General features: G+C 36.7%; 1 protein-coding gene across 6 annotated transcripts in view; it reads left to right on the forward strand.

The window, feature by feature from the left end:
* The window catches only part of CFAP58 (cilia and flagella associated protein 58), a 57,336-nt gene that overhangs the window by 3,981 nt on the left and 32,178 nt on the right, over nt 1-21,177 (forward strand). For all 6 annotated transcript variants that reach the window (XR_010367534.1, XR_010367535.1, XM_064431242.1 and 3 more), the window contains exons 3-11: nt 2,681-2,817; nt 4,510-4,666; nt 6,688-6,882; nt 9,022-9,159; nt 11,247-11,406; nt 11,640-11,722; nt 12,870-13,061; nt 17,669-17,830; nt 20,650-20,796. Coding sequence is in view for 4 of the 6 variants with exons in the window: in XM_064431242.1 (XP_064287312.1) it covers nt 2,681-2,817; nt 4,510-4,666; nt 6,688-6,882; nt 9,022-9,159; nt 11,247-11,406; nt 11,640-11,722; nt 12,870-13,061; nt 17,669-17,830; nt 20,650-20,796 (1,371 nt within the window). In the remaining 2 variants the exon portion in view is untranslated. The remainder of the gene's footprint in view (nt 1-2,680; nt 2,818-4,509; nt 4,667-6,687; nt 6,883-9,021; nt 9,160-11,246; nt 11,407-11,639; nt 11,723-12,869; nt 13,062-17,668; nt 17,831-20,649; nt 20,797-21,177) is intronic.

The raw sequence follows: 21,177 nt of genomic DNA on the forward strand, positions 1-21,177 counted from the left end.
AAACATTTCATTCATTCTCAGTTTCTGAGCAATGAAACGGATGTGATCTTTTGGGGTATTTAATGAAAGCAAAGTAAAGCAGTCACACTTTATAAGTCCTGCTTCACAAGTTCCAGTGTTCAGTACTTCAAAGATTTTTGAATTATTCTAACAGCAAACATCCAGGGTACTGCCTTTAACTGTGCAGCAGACTGCCGTGCATTGCCTACCTGTCTTGTACTGCAATTACCCTGTGTTGCTGACACACTGCAATCTTTCACACTGAATAACAACGTGAATATTTATTCTATGAAGACTTCCATCATAAAAATTTTGCTCTTTTCTATTGCTGAAAATAACAGATCTATTGATCTGCTCTTACAACAGAAGACACAACCAAGGAGCAACTACAATGAAGCTCATTTTTGCTGATGCTGAAGTCTGTAGAAAATTCTTATTTAGATTTTGCTTATTAGTGCAGCCATCACCCGTGTCTTCTTTATTGATAAAAATTGGTATTATCAATACAAATTCAATACAGTAGTTTTTACAGGCCAAAGATAAAGTTCAAAAAGCACAGCTTAGAGTGACCTTAAATCAGTGCTTATCTGAATGGCCTCACTGACTTCAGTAGATCACTTTTGCAAATATTCATCAGAATAAAAGACACTCTGAAGCCACTAAAACCTTTCAGAGGCTAATTGATTTTATTCCCCAGTTCTATTCCCCAAAACTCCAATTGTAATGATTTAATTCACCAATTTTCATCAGAGTCTAATCAGCCAGCAGGCAGCTCTGATGTAAGTAATCAGCTTTAATCTTATTTTCAATTTACATTTTTCTAGAGAAAGGGTGGTTGACTCTTACTGGTTGACAAATCTGAAACATGTTTATTTACAGCTGTCTTTTATGCTTTTCTGCTAGTCAATATGGTACACTGTGTCTTCGTGCCATTATTTCAGCCCAACATGCACTTATTTAAATTTCAGAATTTAGCATTGTGTGTAAGATATTAATGAATGAAAACGTATAATTTATTAGATAATAATTAATTCTTTATGTATGATCATTGCTGCATTGAATGAAAATTAGAACTCAAAAGGTATGACATAAAAATTTATTTTATATATAAAACTGTTTAGAAATGCTTGATACATAAGTGAAAAAGCACATTTTCAGGCTAAGTAATTTTTTAAGTAATGAAAATACTGTTTGTAGGTAGTGAGTTTAATTGACTGTAATTTCAGAATTTCTGAGCAAGGAAAGCCCATTGTTTACCTCTTTATTAGTATGTGTGGAAAAAAAGGAAGAGGAAAGATTCCTCATCTTTATGTTCCAGATGGTTTCTCAAATTTGGATATGCTGAGCTAGTTGAATAAATAAAATGGAAATGTATTCCCTCTGCAGTTTGAAGAGGCTACAGATGTTATACTTTGTGTTATTTTTCAGCAAAATCCTGTAGACTGTTACTTCTGCTAGTTCTATAGTTTGAGTTTTAAATTTAGGCAGTAAGCAGCTAAATATTACATATATTTGATTTTTAAGGGTTCCATAAGTATATTAACAATATTACATAACATAGGTGTCATAATTTAGAGTTTAACATTAAATAGGGTTTTTTCTGTAAACAATGTGATATAAATGAAATGATTTAATTTTCTTCCTTGTGGAGATGGTTTCTAAAGTATTTTTTCAAATTATTTTTCTCCTGCCCCAGTTTCATATGATGCAAGTAGGAGCTGAAAGGGCTGTTATGGCCTGATATAATGATGCTTCTATTTGGCTTTCCTTGGGGAGACCCTAGAGCTAATGTAAAACTGCACAGCCACACTTGGGGTCTAAATCTGTACAAGATCATGAAGTCCAGAACTCTGATAGGAGCCAGCTGAGGAAAGAGCATCATGCTGTGATTTGAAGCTCAGGGATGTCTAGTGTAAAAGTAGTATCTTCATGATTTACTGAGACTTCAGGAACTTTCCTTCCCATCCAGTCACTTGCTGAATTTCTGTATTTCTTTTAGCACAGGATTCCAGAAATGGTAGGAGCTTCATTTGTACCTGGCAAGGAATAAGCTGCTTTTTTTTTTTTTTTTTTTTTTTTTTTTTTTTTTTTTTTTTTTAATAAGGATCTGATTCAAGGGAGAGAGATGCAGAGGAAGTCATACAATGAAATGAATCCTCCTCCCCTATCCTCTTTGTGGGTATCAAACCCTAAGCTTGTGAGAAGCACACAAATCTGTCATTTAAGTAACTCCATGTGTTAAAATTTGGCATAAGAAAAGTGCCTTGTCTAAAAAATGAGTTAAAATCAAATTACACTAAGTCCTCACAGATGAAAATGAACAAAGAGGAAGAAAAGCTGAATAATATCTTTTTCTCATCTAAATCAAATTGGATGCTTATTGTCCTAATAGGAATTTACAGACATAAGTTATTTAAGTAGATAATAGTTTTGTGGGCACTGAATTGTCAGTAAGTTTTTACTGATATTGGTGGTACTCACGTGATCAAAGCCTCACTGAGTCCATGCCCTCAGCCAAAACAAAAGATACCAAGTGAAGGGGACTGTTGTGAACCTAATCATGAAAAGGCCCAAAAATCTATTTTCTCAACTAAGTAAAGTGCAAGGCAATTAATTTCTAATTTGTGGTTATTTTTAAACACAATTTAATTTATGTAATTATTTTCCATTTAATTCCTAGGAGCTTGAAAAGGCCTGGAAAATGGTGGATAAAGTCTATGAAAGGGAACAGAAAACGAAGGAAACAATTGATTCACTGCAAAAGGAAATTTCACGCCTAAATAATTTAATGAAGGAAAGAGCTGGACAGGATTACAAGTAAGTTTTCCTCAGGGAGAGGGAAAGCCTGATCTGATTTTCTATCATTCTGTACCTCGTTTAGCCATGTAGACACAGTGGAAAACATAGATCTTTTCTGTTTTTTACTTTTCTCATGAATACACATTTATTTGTGTGTTTATGCAGTGAGCAAGTACAGAATCAGGCTCTGACTGAGTTCATTCAGTATTGGATTAAGCTGAAAGATCAAATAAAATGAATACTATGCACTTTCTCAGCATGTGTCATATTGTTTTATCTGACAAACTCTTCAGCATACTTTGAGAATAGGATCCTGTCAACATTTTTACATTTCACAGCAGCAAGGTCAAGTAGATAAATCAGGAAGTCCGGACACTTGATTTCTCTTCTGTTCTTAGCTTTGTTAAAATGCTCTAACACTGTCTGTGTTCTTGTTTGTGTTTTATACACTTTCAAGATTATGTTTCGGTTTTTCTAACCAAACACACATAGAGGGACCTAGTCTGAGATGGAGCCTCTAAGCCACTGCATTGTGCACATAATAATCATCCTCTGGAGCTGCTCAGAAGCTCTGCAGAGCCCACTGTTTGTAGTATCAGGTCCTCAGAGACTGCTTATGCTGTAACATGAAGTTAAACTCAAAGATAAGATTAAGTGTATTGATCTTATGGCCTGTGCACTTTCTACTGAAATTGCTGGTGGTTGACCTGCCTGATTATGGCTTGAAATTTTCACACTGTTTAAGGTATTTATTTATAATATGCATGCAGGATATGTATAGAACATGCTTGTCCCTGCACTCTCTGTGTATCCAGGCTGCAAAAACAGGAGGCCTTCAGTGTGCTCAGACACTTCCCCCTCCAAGGAATGTGCCAGCACATAAACCACCTGGATCCATGACAAATCTACTCCTTCACCTTTTGTCTCTGACATCTTCTGGATCTGTTTAACAGCTTTCCTTGGATCAAGAACCTTGGTCATTCAACCTCCCGCTAGTATAAATCTCCTTAAAGTCTTCTCTCTTTAGCTTCTTTTTGCATTTTCCAGGAAGAGCCAGGAGCTGTGACTTTGCTGACACCTCACTCCTGTTTCCAGCTCTGCCCAGGCTGCTGCCAGCTTACAATTTCTTCTTGAAGTTCCCTCTGTATTGCCCTCCAGTTCTGTGCTTAAATACCCTGTCCAATGACAAGGCCATTAGATAAAGTAACTCCTTTGCAGATTTCATCTTTGAAAACCCAATTAGACTGCTTTTTAAGACTGATCTTGAACCCACAGCTTGGACTTCCTTTCATATTGGAAATGTGTGAAAACAGAGTCAGTTTTTATTTTTACATTGTGTGACTGTAAGGCATACCCAAGTTAGGTGTCCAGCCAGGTGAGGTGCACAAAGACAGGTTACAACTGTATAACATTTTCGGTTTCTGACTAATTTTGCAGTGGGAATAGAAGACAATTTTTTCCCTTTACCTTTCTGGGGAATGGAAGGTTTATTCAGATTCCTGAGGATGTGATACAACAAGAAAGAGTTTTGACTTGGCTGATGGTGACTCTGTTCACAGTAGATAAAGCATATAATCAGTCTTCATACAGAGGTGTTTAAAATTAAAAAAAAAAATTAAACTCCTCTTTCTTACAAGAGTCTTTGTCTGGCATAGGAGAAGAACAGAAATGGCCTGTGACACTGCTTTACTATTATTTCCTTGCTTCCAGTGTTGAGGATTTGCTAAGACTTCAAGAAGAGGTAACAGAAGAGCGAGACCAACTGTTGTCAGAAGTTGTGAAGTTACGTCAAAGTCTCACTGAGATCACAGAGCAGCAGCAGGAAGCAGAAAAGGCAAAAAATGAAGCAGAGCAATCAGTTTTGCAGGTTTGTACTGATCACCAGATGGTGATTTTAGGCTTTGTCCTGAGCCTTTCTCCACCCTTGCAATTGATCTCCAGTGACTGGGACACTACCACCTGTTCTTTCACATCTTGAACATTTTCAGGAGTGCTCTGAGTGGACTTTGCTGTGAATGACTTTTATATTTTTCTGTAGTTTTAGCCTATGTACTTTTCAAAGTGTATTGTCATGTATCAGCTGCTTCCACAGCTTCCCAATATCCCCAATGAGGCCAAGGTTTTTTTTGTGAATTGTGATAATCTTTAATGCTGAAGAAATGGAATGTTTTCGGTATTTTAAATCCTTATGCCTCAAAGAGACACTTAGAACATAGACCTGGAATGGAGATTCTTGGTCCCTTGCTGTTGGCAGTGGTTGCCATATTATGAGATACCATCATTCTTAAGAATGTATCAAAATCCGTATTAAAAATAATGAAGTTATTTTCTCTCCTTTATGGGAAGCTTTTTCCAGATTTTTTCTTTTTTCATCATTAGGTACCTCCTACTTTCTCCTTTACTCTGATTCTGTATTACTGGTTTTCCACTTAAAATTTTCACAACACAATTGTCTGTAGAGAGCAGTCATACTCCATCTGAGCTTTACATGAAGTTAGGCTTTCTATTTTTCCGACCATCTGAGTAGACAGTTGTTCTTTATCAATATGTATGGATTTCTTGAAATGTATAGAGCAGCTAGAGATAAGAAGGCTGAGGATCAGTGGAATAGCCACTGAATAGAAGGTAGGAAAAGGTGGAAGATGGCATACAGGACTCTGATATATCAAATATATAAGCAAAATAATGAAAAATTAAAGAATAAAAGCAGAATATAAATAGGGGCTGGAGCAAGACACCTGGAGAAAGGAAGAGTAGAAAATCACACTTAAACAAAGAACAGAGAAAACATAGAAGGAGTATTTGGTTTTCAATTTTTTATAAATAACAAATAGGAAAGTAATGATCAGTCTAGGTTTCATGCACAGAAATCGTTTCTATTTATAAAGCAGATATGGTAATGTACAAGAAGAGAATATAAAATCTTTGTTTTTCTGACAGCATTGTGGGCATGAGAGAAAAGAGTAAAAACTTGTTGAATCTCGGCAGCCTTAATCTTCTGATTCTCACTTCATCAACCCTTAAATTTAGAATTGTTACAGCATTTGTAATCACCTCCCATTCTTCCAGTATGGAATTATTCTCCACTTCAGACTGCTTAAATGACAATGTCTCTTTGAAGATCCTGTTGAAGAACCTGTTAGTTCTGGCAACTTTTCATCTGTGGACTCAGAGGGGGAGGAATCCTTAAGCAAAGAACATCTTTCAATTGCTGGTCCCTGGCTGAACCGAATATTTCCATATGGATCAGCCCCCTGTGTCTCCTCTCTGCTGATTCTGCTCCATCAAATTTTTGTGGAGGGAGAGAGCAGGAGTCACAAGACAGTCTATATTAAATATGAGAAAAATTTCCTCTTTCAGATTTCCCACATAGGAACTTTGAGAGTAGAAAGATTGAGAACAGTTGGGAAAATGAGCACTGGTCTGACATCTCTCTCTTTCCTTTAATATCAATGTAATAAGTGTTTCTGCTAGTCAGAGAGGATAATAAAAAGACAAATCCTTGCAATACAGCATCAAGCCCCAATTAATTTTGATGCTGCATTCAGAAAGTACCACTTTGCAAGTAACTTATAACAGTAAAGACATTTATGCCACTGCTTCTCCAGAGGAATGCTTTTATGTTTGGACTGTATCAGACCCTTCTGTCTGGGTGAACTGACTGGTGTTTAACAAATTTTTGTCATTAATAATAGGGCCCTCATCCAGAATTTTTTGTTCAACTATTAGAAAACAATTACTTCTGAGAAGATCTGGCATACAATGATGGTTGCAGTAATATAGAAGCTCTTGTTTTTAAAGTCAAGCAGAATCAGAGAGGTGAGAGGAGTTGTTTTCCTGAGTAAAAGGCAGCAGAATTTAAAATTGGTTTCTTCTTTATTATTATAGCTTCAGCAAGACATCCAGCTGCGTCAAAGCGAGGAATTACGAGAGGCACGAAAGAAGGAAAAAATGGAGACTGAGCTGAAAAATCTTCTAGCTGAAATGAATAAGAAGCAAGCTGAGGTCCAGAAGTTACAGCAACAAATAGAGAATGGCAAAGAGGAACAACTGAAAATAGAAAATAATCTTAAAGAGCAGAAGGTAGGGTACATGGCACACTGTATTTATCAGGTCTAAGATTTGAGTAAAATCTGTAATTAAGAAGAAAAGGGATTTTTCTGAAAGGAAAGGAAGGGAGTGTAACTGATTAAATTTTAATAAACATTAATTTTATATAAATATTAATTTACTAATAAATAAGTATGTAAAGCTTGCTGACAGATTTCAGATACATTTCTCACAGAAGTCGGTAGTGGATCACAATGATATTGTTCATCTTGAAAAATCACAGCAAATGAGACACAGTCTGTGAAGAACATGGATGATCTATAGGAGCAGGAGACTGCCAGGTTGGACTTCTGACTATATTGCCAGCTTTGCTATTGATTGTGTCTAGTGGTGCTGGTAAAATAATTCTACCTCCATCCCCTTCTTTCTTCTTTTTCACAATAATTTTTGTCTGTCTCTCAAGCCTGTGAAAGGGCAGGGAACTGTCTTCATAAACCTTTGTGATTGATTTTCCTCATTCTGTTTCTAAAAACTTTATCTGTACATGTCCTAACATAGTGTTCTGCAAGTGTGTGAATTTTCAGGTTTTCAGTCCATTTCCCCTGACTTTGAGAAACTCTCAGAGAAGCAATTTCAGTAAATGGCAGGGGAGATCTCATCATTGTAAACCAGTCCTACCTCAAGGGAAACTTCCTTGTGAGTTGTGTGTATCTTGTAAATTTATAACTTTTATGGCTTTTTCTTCCCTTCTGGTTCCTGAATTTGAGAAGGTAGAGGACAGTGCCAATTTTTAGTCAACAAAAAGTCTTACTAAAATACTCAAAAAAGAGATACAGAGAGAACTTGATTAATTTTCTGAATATCACTGATTTGATGCAGCTTTTGAGGGCAGCTCCATCATCTGCTATGGCAATCACATTGTATATACTGGTTCTGTTCCATTCTTCCTCCTTTTTATAGTATTTTTGAGCCTTTCAAAGTGTAGATTTTAGGAACAATTATCCAAACTGTCCTGGAAACCAAGAGTTCACATAAAGTGATGTGTGTGGGCTAATTAACCAGACTTCTGCATTATCTTCCTTGCCTGTGCTGGCTTGAAGGTGTCTGTGAATGCCCTAAATGGTCTTTTGCATGAAGTCTGTCCAAAACACAGGCTGTTCAACTCTGCAAGGGTCAGGGTAGAAATCTTCAAAAGAAGGTAAGACAGCTATTGCAATTTCATCAGGTTGTTGTCTCAGTTGAATTGTAGTTGTTGTGATGCCTGGTATTCTTTTATTCTTATTCTTATTCTTATTTTATAAGAAATTTCTAATAAAAGGCCCTTTCTTGTATGACATTGAAAATGGTTTGATACAGCTGCTATAAGCTTTATCCCACCCCGTCCAAGACTCAATAAAGGGTTACCTGAAACAGTGTTATCCTGACATTTGCAATATAAAAAGGAGTATTCCTTGTTTTTACACTAGGTTCTACTTCTCTTCCTTTAATGTTTTTTAAAGGTGCGATGTAGATTGACTTCATCAGGAGTGAAAAATATGATGGTTGTTCTTTCCTCATTTATATATGTAATATCTGCAAGGAAATTTCCATCAAGCAGAAGATAAATCTGGTAGCTCCAGTATTGAAATATATGTTCTGTATAGAAACCACAAAACCACTGTTCCATATGTTTAACTGAAGAAAAATTAAAGAGCAGAATGCTTTGTCCTGGTCTCAGCAAACCATGTACCCAGAGAAATGTTATCAGCACATTAATGTAGGATGCTTGCTCATAAAACAGATCTTCCCTGCCCTCTGCTGATTGAAGTGATTTGAATCTCATACTCATTTTCAGTAATTGTATGTAGCAAGCTGTATTATGTGATGGTTGCCAGATGCCTAACAAGAAGTAAAATATCTATTTACCACCTGCAATAAACACGTGCTAAGCTTCCAGAAAAAAAAAATTACACTGGATCTGTTGTTCATTAGAAATTATGATTTCTCCATGTCATTATGACCATGTATCATATTTAGTAATATTAGTAATTTCATCAACAGTGAAGGCTGGTTTTTAAGCAGAAAACAATCTGCAGCAGCTTTTGTCTCCAGAGTAGCAGGAAAGTTTGGTCTTCAGGTGTATTTAGGTATTGTAATTAGAAGAATTAATAGGATTGTTCTTTAATCTAACAGACCTTGAATGAAAAAGCTGGTAAGGAACTTGAGCAATTGAAGATGAAATATCAAAAGCTCACACAAGAGAGTGAGCAGCAGAGTGCAATGCTTGATGATGTGATGAAGGACATTGGTCAGAAGACGGCACAACTGAAAGTAAGTTCCAGAAGGTGCATCCTACCAGCTGTATCATTCCAATGAAATCTTACCACCTGGGACAGGGATGACTTCAGTTCTTGTCCTGATAGTTCCCCACAGGTAGTTTTGGAGGAAACATGAGTAGTCTTTTTAGGTCTGGTGCTGGATTCCATTCTTTCTACAGCAGGTAGTCCCCAACCCTCTCATCTGACATTGTAGCACCTGTTCTCCTGGAGGAGTTGTTTCATAAAACACATGGACCAAAATGTTCAACACTGTTCATAAAGGATGGGTGGTCACAAACATGGGGTCTCTTTTCAATCCTGAGATCTTCAAATAAGAGGAACAATTTTCTTACAATGATTAACATAATTTGAATTTTGCCAAAATCCATCGAAAAATGGTTATAAATGATAATAATGGTGTCCTGGATAGTTTCCACTGAAGGGAATTACTTTCAACACTAAAATTTCTTTCCCCCCCAGTATCCAATGAGAAAGTTAAATATAAATAACCAAGATGGTGTTTACTTTCAGATATAAATGGGTTTATTGCCTGACTTCACATTACTTAACAGTCATTTCATACAACTCAGAAGCAGATGAGTCTCTGTTGAGGAGGAATTAAAGGATTCCTGCATATTCTTATTAGGGTATTTTGAGAGCACTCGACAAAGGGTAATGTATAGATGTTGGATGCTATTATGCTATTTACAATATCTTGCATTTTGTGTCACCAGTGGGGTTAAAACGCTAAACACTAGAAAATTCAGGTAGAAAATAATTATCTTCTTGAGTTTTATTGAGTATAACTCAAGTAGTATAATTCACCTAAATAAAAAGCTTGTGTGCTTGTTAGTCTGATAGAAACTAACCTCTGACTGGTTAAAAGCTCAGTTCACAACTAAGATGACATAAATAATTCTGATTTGGATCCTTAATGGAGGATGATAGGAGCTTTGTTTCTGTTGTATTTTATTAGTTAAACTGAAGACTGTTTTTCTTACTTATTTGAAAAACAAATTACTGTCTTGTCCAGGTTATCCAGTTTTATCATTAACAATGCCATCTTTATTTAAAACTTTACAAATATGACTTGCATCTGGGACTTTAGAGTGTCAGAGGATTTTGATTCTATGATCTGATCCTGATATCAGGAAAAGTTGATGGAAATTTCAGAGTCATGCTCAAGGACTTCTGTGAACAAAAAAATATAAGATACTGCCCAGTTAGCAGTTAAGCCAGCTGCTAAAGGTTAAGAGCCCTAGTCATGATCTGGGGTGCAGTTTTTGTAGGGATTGTGCCTGCAATACTATCCTGCAGTGTGCTGGGCAATGTGAATTATCAAACTGCTCTTAAACCTCTTGAAGCTTATTGTCAGTAAGAACTAAGGAGATTCCTATTCTCCCAGAGGATGCTTCATAGCAGGATTCCCCTTCTCACAGAATCAGTATCTGAGGCTCTAAGTGGAACACAGTAGTCTGTGATGGCTGTAAAACCTAGCAATGGAACTGAATTGCACAAAGTTATACTTACTTTTTAAAAGGAAAAAGACTGATTGCTGTTGTGATTATTGGTTGTGTTTCCCAGTAACTAGTTATGCAGTACTTTGATTATTTTTTCCTCTATTGTATAGCAAATGGGACAGACTCTGGATTTTGCTTTTTCTTTAAAGCCATAGGTTATGAAAGAGATGGGGTTAATACATACCTGCTATTTAGGGACATGCAATCAAGACTACACTATGGATATCTTTCTCATCACAATCACTGTGCCTAGTACTTCAAATGAAAATAGATCTGCCTGTTTTTAATTAACTGGACTAATTGGGTAGTGCTGTGTGAGGTTTGCAGCTCGAGGTTCGTTGTTGATCATCTTCAGCCCTAAAGTATAAGATTTGATTATAATTTTAATTTCCCAAGCTGGCTTTGTTTGAATTATTTTAAATATTTTTCAATTAGCTAATTATCTTTCTGCAACTGACCCACAGCACTTATATGTTTTCTTCCTGAGTTTTATGGAGTAAGTGTACACCAAATAAAAAAGCATTTTCTTCCTTCTTTCTGTGGGTGCTTTCTCTCCCCTTTTCTTGTTGCTGTTCTGTAGGAGACAGAGGATGAAGCAGCTCATATGAGCCTTGAAATATCAAAGCTGAGCAAAATGAGAGATGTTCTCCAGAATAAGCTGCGCACTGCGGAGGAACAAAAAGTTGATGCAGAACATGAAAAAAGCATGCTAAAAAATCAAATAATCAGACTGGAGAAAGGTAGGTGCCTAAGAGATATGTGGATCTGTTTTCTGAGTTGCAAGTTTTTCTAGGTACCCAGATAAGCATAAGCATCAGCTAATACCTAGGGTTGTAAAACCTGTTCAAAACTACTTGAATTGGTTATGTAATGTCAAGGCTTAAAAAAAAGTCCACTAAATTGTGGACTTCTGCATTTTTAACAGCTGTACAGTTTGAACATGGAATTCACTGTCTTTCCTCTTTTTCTCTAGAGTTGGAGACAGGCAAAAAACAGGCAGAGACTGACAAGAGAGCCATAGATGGGCTTGTGAGGGAGAGGGATATGCTAAACCAGGTGAGTTTGCATTGATCATATTCATAAGCCTCACAGCTTGAGAATGAAATGCTTGTAGCGTCAACATTCACAGCCACACAGAAATGTAGAATACATAATATTAAGTTAAAGCCTTCAGATTTCCTTAAGCAGATGTACAAACTACTTCTTTTCTGTGCACTGAAATAGTGTTAGTATCCATAAACACACAGAAGATTTCCAAGTTTTAATGTATAAACCATCAGGGAGTTCAAACTGCAAACCCATTATTTGATATCTGAAGAGTTTGCTATATCTGTGTTTTTACACAGATCTTTTACTCTGTATCTTATGAAGTTTGGTACTAATCTAGGCAAACTAAGTGTTTGCTAATAGAAGAACAGCCAGAGTGTTGATACACTGTGTAGCAGCTTGGCAGGTTGAGGAGTAATCCTTGCTTTTAGATCTGTTTCTCATACTGATTGCTTCCCATCAGCCCAAGGTTCTTATACTGCAGTATAGCATCTCATGTTTGTGGGCAGTCCTGAAGTGTTATCTACTAAATTCAATGCTAAAATATGATTTCTGACATGCTTTATTTGGTGTAGATTCACTGTCCTGTGTCTTGAATCTAGCAGAGGCTCTGATTTGACGGGTAACAAATATTTGTTTTGTATAGGGAAGGAAATTTTGAAGTGGGACGAGGAGGCTGATTTTGTGAAGATGATATGTTGATGTTTTCTGTTTAATCTTTATGCAAAATTTTAAAGTAAGCTTGGTTAATTTCAAGCTTGAACTTTCTATTGAAGACATGAGAAAGAAGTGCATTTGGATTTATTATTAATGTTACTGGCTATTGGCAAGCTTTACAATCAAAATGCCTTAAAGCTGGTAAGGATTTTCCAGTCATTAGTTATATCCACTTGTAAACAATCCTGTCAATTTTATTTTTTTAATGCAGACACCAGTGTTTTAACTTGAAATCAGTAAAAGCTCTATTTAGCAGCTGTGCTAGAGATTTTTGTTTTTCAAATCAGATTTAAGGTTCAAGTATTTCAACTGAACAAATTAGATAAGGAATAATAACATTGAAAAGTCCATAATCCGCTTTGACAATGGCATGCTTTTGTCATACTGGTGACAGTGTTGCATTTTCAGCTCAAGACTCATTATTTTTTGTTCCCTTTAGAACTTGATCAAGGCCACAAATGCTACTCAGAAGCAGATAGATTTGGTGAAGCTCCATGAACAGTCAAAACAGAACTTGGAGACAGAAATCCAAAATTATAAGACAGAAGCTCAGAAACAAAGGAAAATTATTTACCAATTGGAGAAGGAGAGAGATAGTTTCATCAAGGAACTGAGTGAGCTTAAAGAGAAGGTAGGAACAGCTCTTTGTGCAAGAGGTCCTTTCCTGTCTTTCTCTCAGAGCTGTGAAGATGATACGTTAATTTTTCTAACATGCTAGTGGGAGAAAGCTTGGACTGGTGGTCTTCATACCCTATACAAATATTTTTTGCTGTCAATGCATGTTGCTTGCTACTGCTTCAGCTCTCTCTAGGGAAACCTTATCAGTGGGAGAGAGACTTGTTAATTCTGTAAGAGACTTGGACTCCAGCCATGTATTGCTCTTATTCAGCAACCAATTGTGAAATGGAGCTAGGGCTGGAGTTCAAACCAAGGCCTCTTGACATCTTATACACGAGTCCCACAGTTGAAACTCTCATGTGCAGTTGGAAGTTACACTTTGATTGTCCTGTCTTATCTGCAAAGGACCTTATCTTGCATACAACCACTGTCCTAAAATCGAGGCCAGTGAGACCTAACAGTGCTCGACATCTTTGGAAGGTACTTAACATTTTGAAGGCTTACTTCAGTATGTGAAGACATCTCAGATGTTCAAAATAGATTGCAAAACAAGTTTTCCAGGAGTAGCTGCAGAGAAATACTGCATAAAATTTGTGTTGTCTACTGCCTGTTATTATGTATAACTTTATTCGTGATGAAGTAAAATCAGGAACATGTTTTTAACATGTTCCATTAATTGCTGAATATCACATTGGAGAGCCCTCCAAAGAGCTCATCGATTTACTGGGATTAGCTTCCAAGCAGTTTCAACTCAAAAGGTATTTGCTATCTTTTCACAGTAAAATTATCATTCCAACTTCATTTGACCAGGGGCTTTTAAATCATTTTAGAATGGTGTATGCTCTATTGCCTGGAATACCTCTTGTCATTTCCTTATAAATAATATTCCACAAAAGTGAGATTTGTCTTTGTTGCAAAGTCATATTTTGCTTCTTTCTCTCATAGTGCATTTCTAACAGTGTAGATATGAGTTAAGAACATTGTAAACTAGGGACAGAGAGTAATTCATAATACTCAGAACTACAAGGCTCTTTCTTTTAATTCTATTTGGGGTTGCCCATAATATTTTGAGGGTGAGAATGACAAATGTTTGTTTGCTTACTTTTTCTTTTTTTCCCCTGCCAGTCTGGGTGTAAATTTTCTATCATTTCTTATAAGGGAGAGGCTCAGTAAATGGCTTATGACACTTGAGTTGTTTATATAATCATGCCTGCATTGTGACTGCAGCTTTCCAAAGGACTGGCAGGCTTCCTTGGCTCACCAAAGGGGCAATTCCTGGCTCTGCTTACGGGTGAAGAGCAGCAAGAACAGTTTTGAGCACTGGAGTATGTGAGACAGCAGTCTTGTCCTTCAAGTCCAAATGCAGGGTCGGAGGACATAGGATCAGGATTATTATGTAAATAGATAATATCTAGGTTCACTGTTTGACCTATTCAGACTTGAGAAGCTGTGTCAAAACTGCAGGAGTCATTTCACAGCTGGTGGGGAATGGGCTACTGATGGCAGTAAGGCCATGGCCAGTCAGTGTTTTGTCACTTTTTGCCACCAACCTGGTTTTTCAGGAGGTTGCACCCCACCTTTGGAACTGCATAAGAGTAGAAAAGAGCCAAGCCCATCTAAGCCCAGAGATGTAGCTATTCTGGCTCTGAAATCTGTCTGGCTATTTATAGCAGCACATACCATACAGAGCTGCAGAATTCATCTTTCAAAATCATAATTTGTAGGCACACAGTTTGTGGTGATTGGAGTGGGGTTGGCTCAGCCCCATCCCCAGTGGGCACAGCTGTGAGCAGCACTGACAGCAATGAGCCATGGAGTGCTCAGGATCACTGACCAACACCAAAGGGAGCAGAGGGCACACAGGGGCAGGGCATCAACATGAGGGGATAAAAGGTTGGGCTGAAGAACAAGAGGAGCAGTCTTCTGAAGTGATATGGTGTTGTTCTGTATGGGCAGATGCCCGAAGCCTTCTGGTGTGGTATGGTGTTACTCTGTTCGGGCAAATGCTTAAGGCTCTCTGAAATTGCATGGTGATGCTCTGTGTATTGTGGCAACAATCATTTGCTATTAACTGATGAACAGAGTCAACAAAATTATATACACAACAGTAAAATATTTTTAGAATGAGAGTTCATGCATGAGTTCCTCTTCTAACTATTGCCTTGGCTGACTGCTTGTTTTCAAGTTACTGCCACTTGTTGAAAAGTCTTACTTCTACATAAGCAAGCACAAATGAGAAAAAACATCTGTTCCTTGCTCTTTGTTATGTAGCCTGTATTACTGTGTACAACTTTTAGCAGATTTTTTTTTCCTTTTTGAATTGAAATTCTTAAGTTATGAAATGTTGGTTTCTCTGTATAAGGTTTAGGCTGCTGAAAAGGAGGCAGTGAAGTATTTGAGTTCCTTTGAATTCCATCTGAACTGTTCCCTGGCTGTGCTTTCTGAATCACAAAACCAGTCCTTAATATGTTGGCTTTTTTCAAATAAACCCTTTAAAAATGTTGAGTTTGCAGTTAACAACCTATCCAAGAAAACGAAAATATACATTTCCTTTTTTGAATTCACATAATCTTTTGGAAAACCTGTTTTTCAATAGGCATATCGCTAAGGCCATGGCAGCACTTCCTAGAGTGGGCAAAAATGGATGAACAAATAAGGAGAGCACCATTACTGACCTATTGAGTAGGTTTATAGAACTAAACAGGTAAACAGCGGTAGATGATACTGGAGTGTACAAATAAAAGAGCTACGAGGATAGAGGAAAAACTATGAATACCGAATCCTTTTTGCTTAGCTTTGGGCCTTCATTGCCAAATCTGAGAGGTGTAGTGTGCCTATTGACTAAACAGGAATTGAGCATGCTCAGCCTCCCACGGGGCTATGTTGTGAAACACTGCATGTATCTGTAAGAGGGAATTATTTGTGTTTAATCATTCCTGAAAAAGCAAAATCAGCATCTAACCTGTGAGCACAACTCAGAAAACTTTGTCCACAATCTTACTGCAGTTATCTTATATCAGAAACAAGCAAAACACTTACAAATGCAGTGACCTACTTTCAAAACTTGCCCCAGCCTATGATCACCATAGTGCAGATAGAAAACACGCCTTATTGATTTCTTCTCTGTGCTATTACTATTGGCAGATTGTTTAAACAGCAAAGGAAAAGGCAGGAGGAGTAGGTTATAAACTGGGATTGTGTTTTTGTATTGCATTGTAAGCAGTTCCTGGGATCACCTGAAGTCAGCTACAATGTGCTGGAATTGTATTCCTGCTTCTGTAATAAAATTTTTGATATTTAGCTCTCCCCTATCCTCAAAGTTGGTTGGCATATTTAATTATTTAAGCTTCTGTCCCGTAGTTAGGCCTCACCAAGGCTTTATTACTAAGGAAGGGACAATGCTGTAAATTGCAAACTTTGCAGTTCTTGACTATTTGATGTAAGCATTTGTTTTGTTCTTCTGCTTTGACATACAAGCATGTGTTAAAGTCCAAAACTCTACTTTCAAAAGTGGAGTCAGGAGAACAGGATATGAACTGCATTTGGACATTGACTTCTCTCCTGGATTTTCTCGGTGTGATTCCTCAGCTTTTTTTTAATGCCTAATTTTTTTCCCTAGCTTTATGGATGACATTGTTTTCTCCTCCTGGGTAGTGAACCTGATAAACTGTGTTTTTGATGTGTGTGCTCCTTCGTATTGTTTTTATTTCTTTTTATTTTTTTTGTGATGCTGAATTCTGTATGAATGCTTCTTCCTTGATCTCCTCAGTTTTCAGATTTGTATAGCAGGAGAAAAAAAATTAAAACCAAAATTTGAATCTCCTCATAATGATTAGCAACTATTCGTGTTTTTGCTCCTGTAACATAGCAATTATTATGTGTTTTTATGACAGTAACTGCTTAATAAATGTGTCTGTAAAATTTTGTGGTTTTCTTTATTGATACTGCATGTAATCATCTTCTTAATATAGTCTACAATACTTCATTCTCCTTAGGTAATCTTCACATAATTATTTCTAATCTTTCATACAAGCAACTAATGGTGATTACCTACTTATTTAGACCAAGTGTAAGTTACATTAACTGTCTTTCTTATTATAATAATTATATCTGAACAGTTTGTAATCATCAACTCTGTGGTCACATGTTCATTAAAAAAATTGGGTTGTTAGAATGTAAGAGTGCATGTAGGGCTTCTGGAAAAACATATTGTTAATTCATCTTATCATACAGCTGACGTCCCAAACAACATCCAAAATCTAAATATGCTTTATAAACAGTTTCCATTCTTGATGGAAACTGTTTATGTTGATATTATTGCACCCACTCTACGGCAATATTTTCTTTCAGTAGCTTGTTGTTAAATTAAATGTGTGCACCTCTAAGTTTTAGTCTTGAGTGAAACCTAGGTTTCAGATTAAAATACAATTTTGTCCAACATAAGCAAGTCAGAAAGGTTAAACTTTTATTTGGACTGGAGCAATTTTCAACTGTAGTTAAAACTGCTTATCACAGGGATTTGAACTTGTCATTTTCAAATCACAAACTTTGTCCCATCCTTCTAATCTTGTGATGATGGTTTTTAATCATGTTAATTTCTTTCCTTTCCTTTTGCTCCAGGTTCTCAGTCACATGAAAGATCTTGAAATGCATCAGATTCAGATCTGCAATTATGAGAAGGAAATAGAAGTACAAGGGGTTAAATTAAAACAGCAAAAGAATCTTTGTGAAACTCTGAGAACAGAGAGGACCCTGTACAGTAAAAATCTGATTGAAGCTAAGGTAGAAGGATACATTTTTCCTCGTGCTTCTCTCTCTGCTCTTGGGGTTTTTTTTCCATGATTTAATTTTAATTTGTTAAAGGCAAGCTCAGTGCATCAATGGCAGAAGTGATTTCTTCATTCCTGTGGGTTTTGGGGAAATGAATGTTTTAGGTCCCTGAAGTTTTATCTACACCATTTGTATTTAGACTGCAAATAGGAGTCCTCAGTCATCATGTGGAAGTATCCCTGCTGCAAACCATGTGTAAAATCATGGTACACTGGAGCCACAAACTAATAAAGCCATCCTGCCTCCAGTCTGTTTTATCCCTTTAGGAGTTGTGTGCATGTATGTGAAATAGGGTATAAGGGGAATAAGATTGCCTCCTCAGTCCTGAATGAGTATGAACATTACTGTGAATAATGATTTAGGAAGCAGAGAAACACTTTCCCAGCTGAAGTGGAATTTTCTGATGAGAACCAAAAGCTTCCACTTTGCTTGTTTCTTTCAGAGAGTGTCATTTTCCTCAGGAGATGATTCTTTCCATTCATATCTCCTCCTTGGGGATCTCACTAACAATACTAGGAGAGCAGAGGAGAACTAAAGGATATATTGTTATTCTGATGTAAAGATGTAAAATACTACACAAATCCTATTGTAATTGGCAGATATTGGGACCCTGGATAGCTGTCATTTTAAGCCTTGGGTTATTTCCAAATAAGTATTTATGACATGTATAGTAAATTACGAATTTATACTTGGGTTTGAATAGGTAGGTGTTTTATTTGAGAAGCACATGGGAATGAACTCTCAAAGTTCCTAACAAGCTGTGTGCTGAATTTTATGAGGAATGCACCATTTTGCAATTTATGTAGAATGCTTTACTTGACCTTAGTCAGCCTCTCATCTGGTGGATTCAGATTTTTGCTGCTCCCAAAAAATCTGTCAGGAGAAATAAGGTTGAAAAATCACAATTTATTTTTTTCCTAGTTATTTTTATTTTAAAACACACTAAATAAATTTGGTTATTTATAAAGAACAGGAATCTATGTGCTCAGTTAGAAAATGGAGCAGCCTTTTGGTGTTTGGGTTTTGAATGTTACATGGTGGTAACACTATGCTGTTCACAGTTCCAGTTGTTAGAGGCCAATATTTAGACTTTAATAGCTTACTTGTCATACTACTAAACTCTTTTAGCAAGTCCTGTGTGAGAAAATAGCTGACCCTGAAAGATCTTTTGGCCAAGGCAGTGTTATGTTTAGCAATGAGAAAAATAGCTATTCAATGTTCAGTGACAGGTCATCCAGTCATGAAAGAAAAAAAAAAAACCATAAAAGATTTTTGTTTTAAACATTATGGCAAATTCTTTCTCATTTTGGGAAGTAAAATTTTCACAAGCCTGTTTAGATAAAGCTGGATGCAAATATTTTTGGATTGCTTAATGTAAAATAATCTTATGCCCACCTTGCCAGTGGTCTCCAGAGTACCATGATATTCAAGCCATTAAAATGGAGAAGGCATCCTGGCAGGCTGTTATTATGATATAAATAGCTGATGCTTTCATCCTGGGGCTTTCTTTTGGTGTTAGGAGTTCATTTATTTAAGCAAGTTGATTAGGAGACCAGTTTGCAAAATTGTGTATTCTTACTGTTTTGCATTAAATAAAGAACTTAGAATGTGTTTGGGTGGGTTTGGGCTCTATATGCTGAATGTCTGTCATCTTTAACAACACCAAAGAGATTTATAGGCTCTGTACCAAAGACAGCTTTTAATAACTTTTGCGTTCATGGAAGTGGTTGTGTGTGCAAACAGCTGAGCCTAATGACCTATTACTACTAATCAGTGCTCTCTCTGTGCTGCTTGGGTGAAGATTGCCATGACTCAAGATCTTGCTTAGCTACATTAGCACTTTGTGCAGGTAAAAATCCCTCATTTGGTGAGTAAATCCACACCTATGGTGGATAGTGCTGAAGGAGCTTTAAGCTGCCCTGGTTTGGCACTGGAAGAGGGTGTATCACATGAGAGAGTGTGATAGGTGGTAGGTGATTCTTTGAGGTGGTAGGCTCTGGCAGAGGAGTAATAGCCTCTAAAGCTGCTTTCATTACATCCAGAAGAACATATCTGTCTAATCATTGACTCTGTTAGCTTCCATTTCATGGCATAACGTGCTGTCACTGTGCTGAGCTGAAATGCTAATTTTGTACAGGCAGGCACCTTTGTGCTGTGAGTAGAAGTGTTCTTACTGACCTGATCTCTCTTCAGTGCTATCAGCCTTTTTGCTCTGTGTTCAAGCTTCAAGTACATGCTAAATATTTTCACAGAGCCTTATCAAAAACTGAGCCCTCTTTTGAACTTTGCACATCTGTGCCAACTAGCATATATTGTTATCTTACTGAGGACTATATTTGTTTGCACAAAATGATCTTCTCTCCAAAGATTTGTGCCCAACTATGCATGACCTTATTGAAAAAGCATGTTATTAGAAGCATGAAAACAGATGGATATGATCAGAATCTTAGTGATTTGGATTTACTGCTAGTTCTTATAGTGTGTCCAGCACTTTAAATTAAATGTTTTATTAAACTCATGATTGGTCATTATTTTTGTCAGTGTATATTTAAAAGGATTTTTTTTATTGCAGTGTCATGCTGGCTTAAACAAAAAACTATTGTTTAATAAAACTGTTTTCTGTTGGATTAAGAAGTGATGTCTTACAGTAGGTACAACAGATATACTTTCATGCACCATGGCTACATTTTCCAACGTCTAAATAGCCTGAACCCAGCATCAAAACCAACTTGCTTTAACCCTCTCTGTGATCACACTTCCTATTCTATTAGGATGAGATAGCAGAAATGATGATGAAACTGAGAAATTCCACACGTCAGGTGGATCAGCTGAAAGAGGAGATCAAAGAAAAGGATATAGCCCTTGAGAAAGTACAAGTGGAATTCCAGCAGTCAGAGGCTGAGAAAGAGTCGATGAAAGTAAGACCCTTGACACAGATATTTTCTTTCAAAGGGTGGACTTTGTGATTTCCCAGACTGCATTGTGTTCTGACCTGTGGTAGTTGTTTTACTGTATTTTAATAAACTATTCTGTATTTGAAGCACAAGATCTCAGCACCCTTTAGAGATACTAGTTGCAGAAATCTGTGCATCTGACAAATTTAATCTCTGCCTATAATTATAATAAAAGAGTCTGGAATTGTCCATTGGAAGCTTTAAATCTCTTGGTGACAACATTTTTTACTAAAATGTTCCATTTTGCTTGCAGAGATGTTGATTTTGTGGATAAACTGGTTCTAGCAAACTTTTTAATGTAGACCCTTATAACTCAACTTTTTATTTTTAAGAACTTTTTCTCTC

Source organism: Passer domesticus, chromosome 8 (genome assembly GCF_036417665.1).
Source record: "Passer domesticus isolate bPasDom1 chromosome 8, bPasDom1.hap1, whole genome shotgun sequence".
In the NCBI taxonomy this organism is placed as follows: domain Eukaryota; kingdom Metazoa; phylum Chordata; class Aves; order Passeriformes; family Passeridae; genus Passer; species Passer domesticus.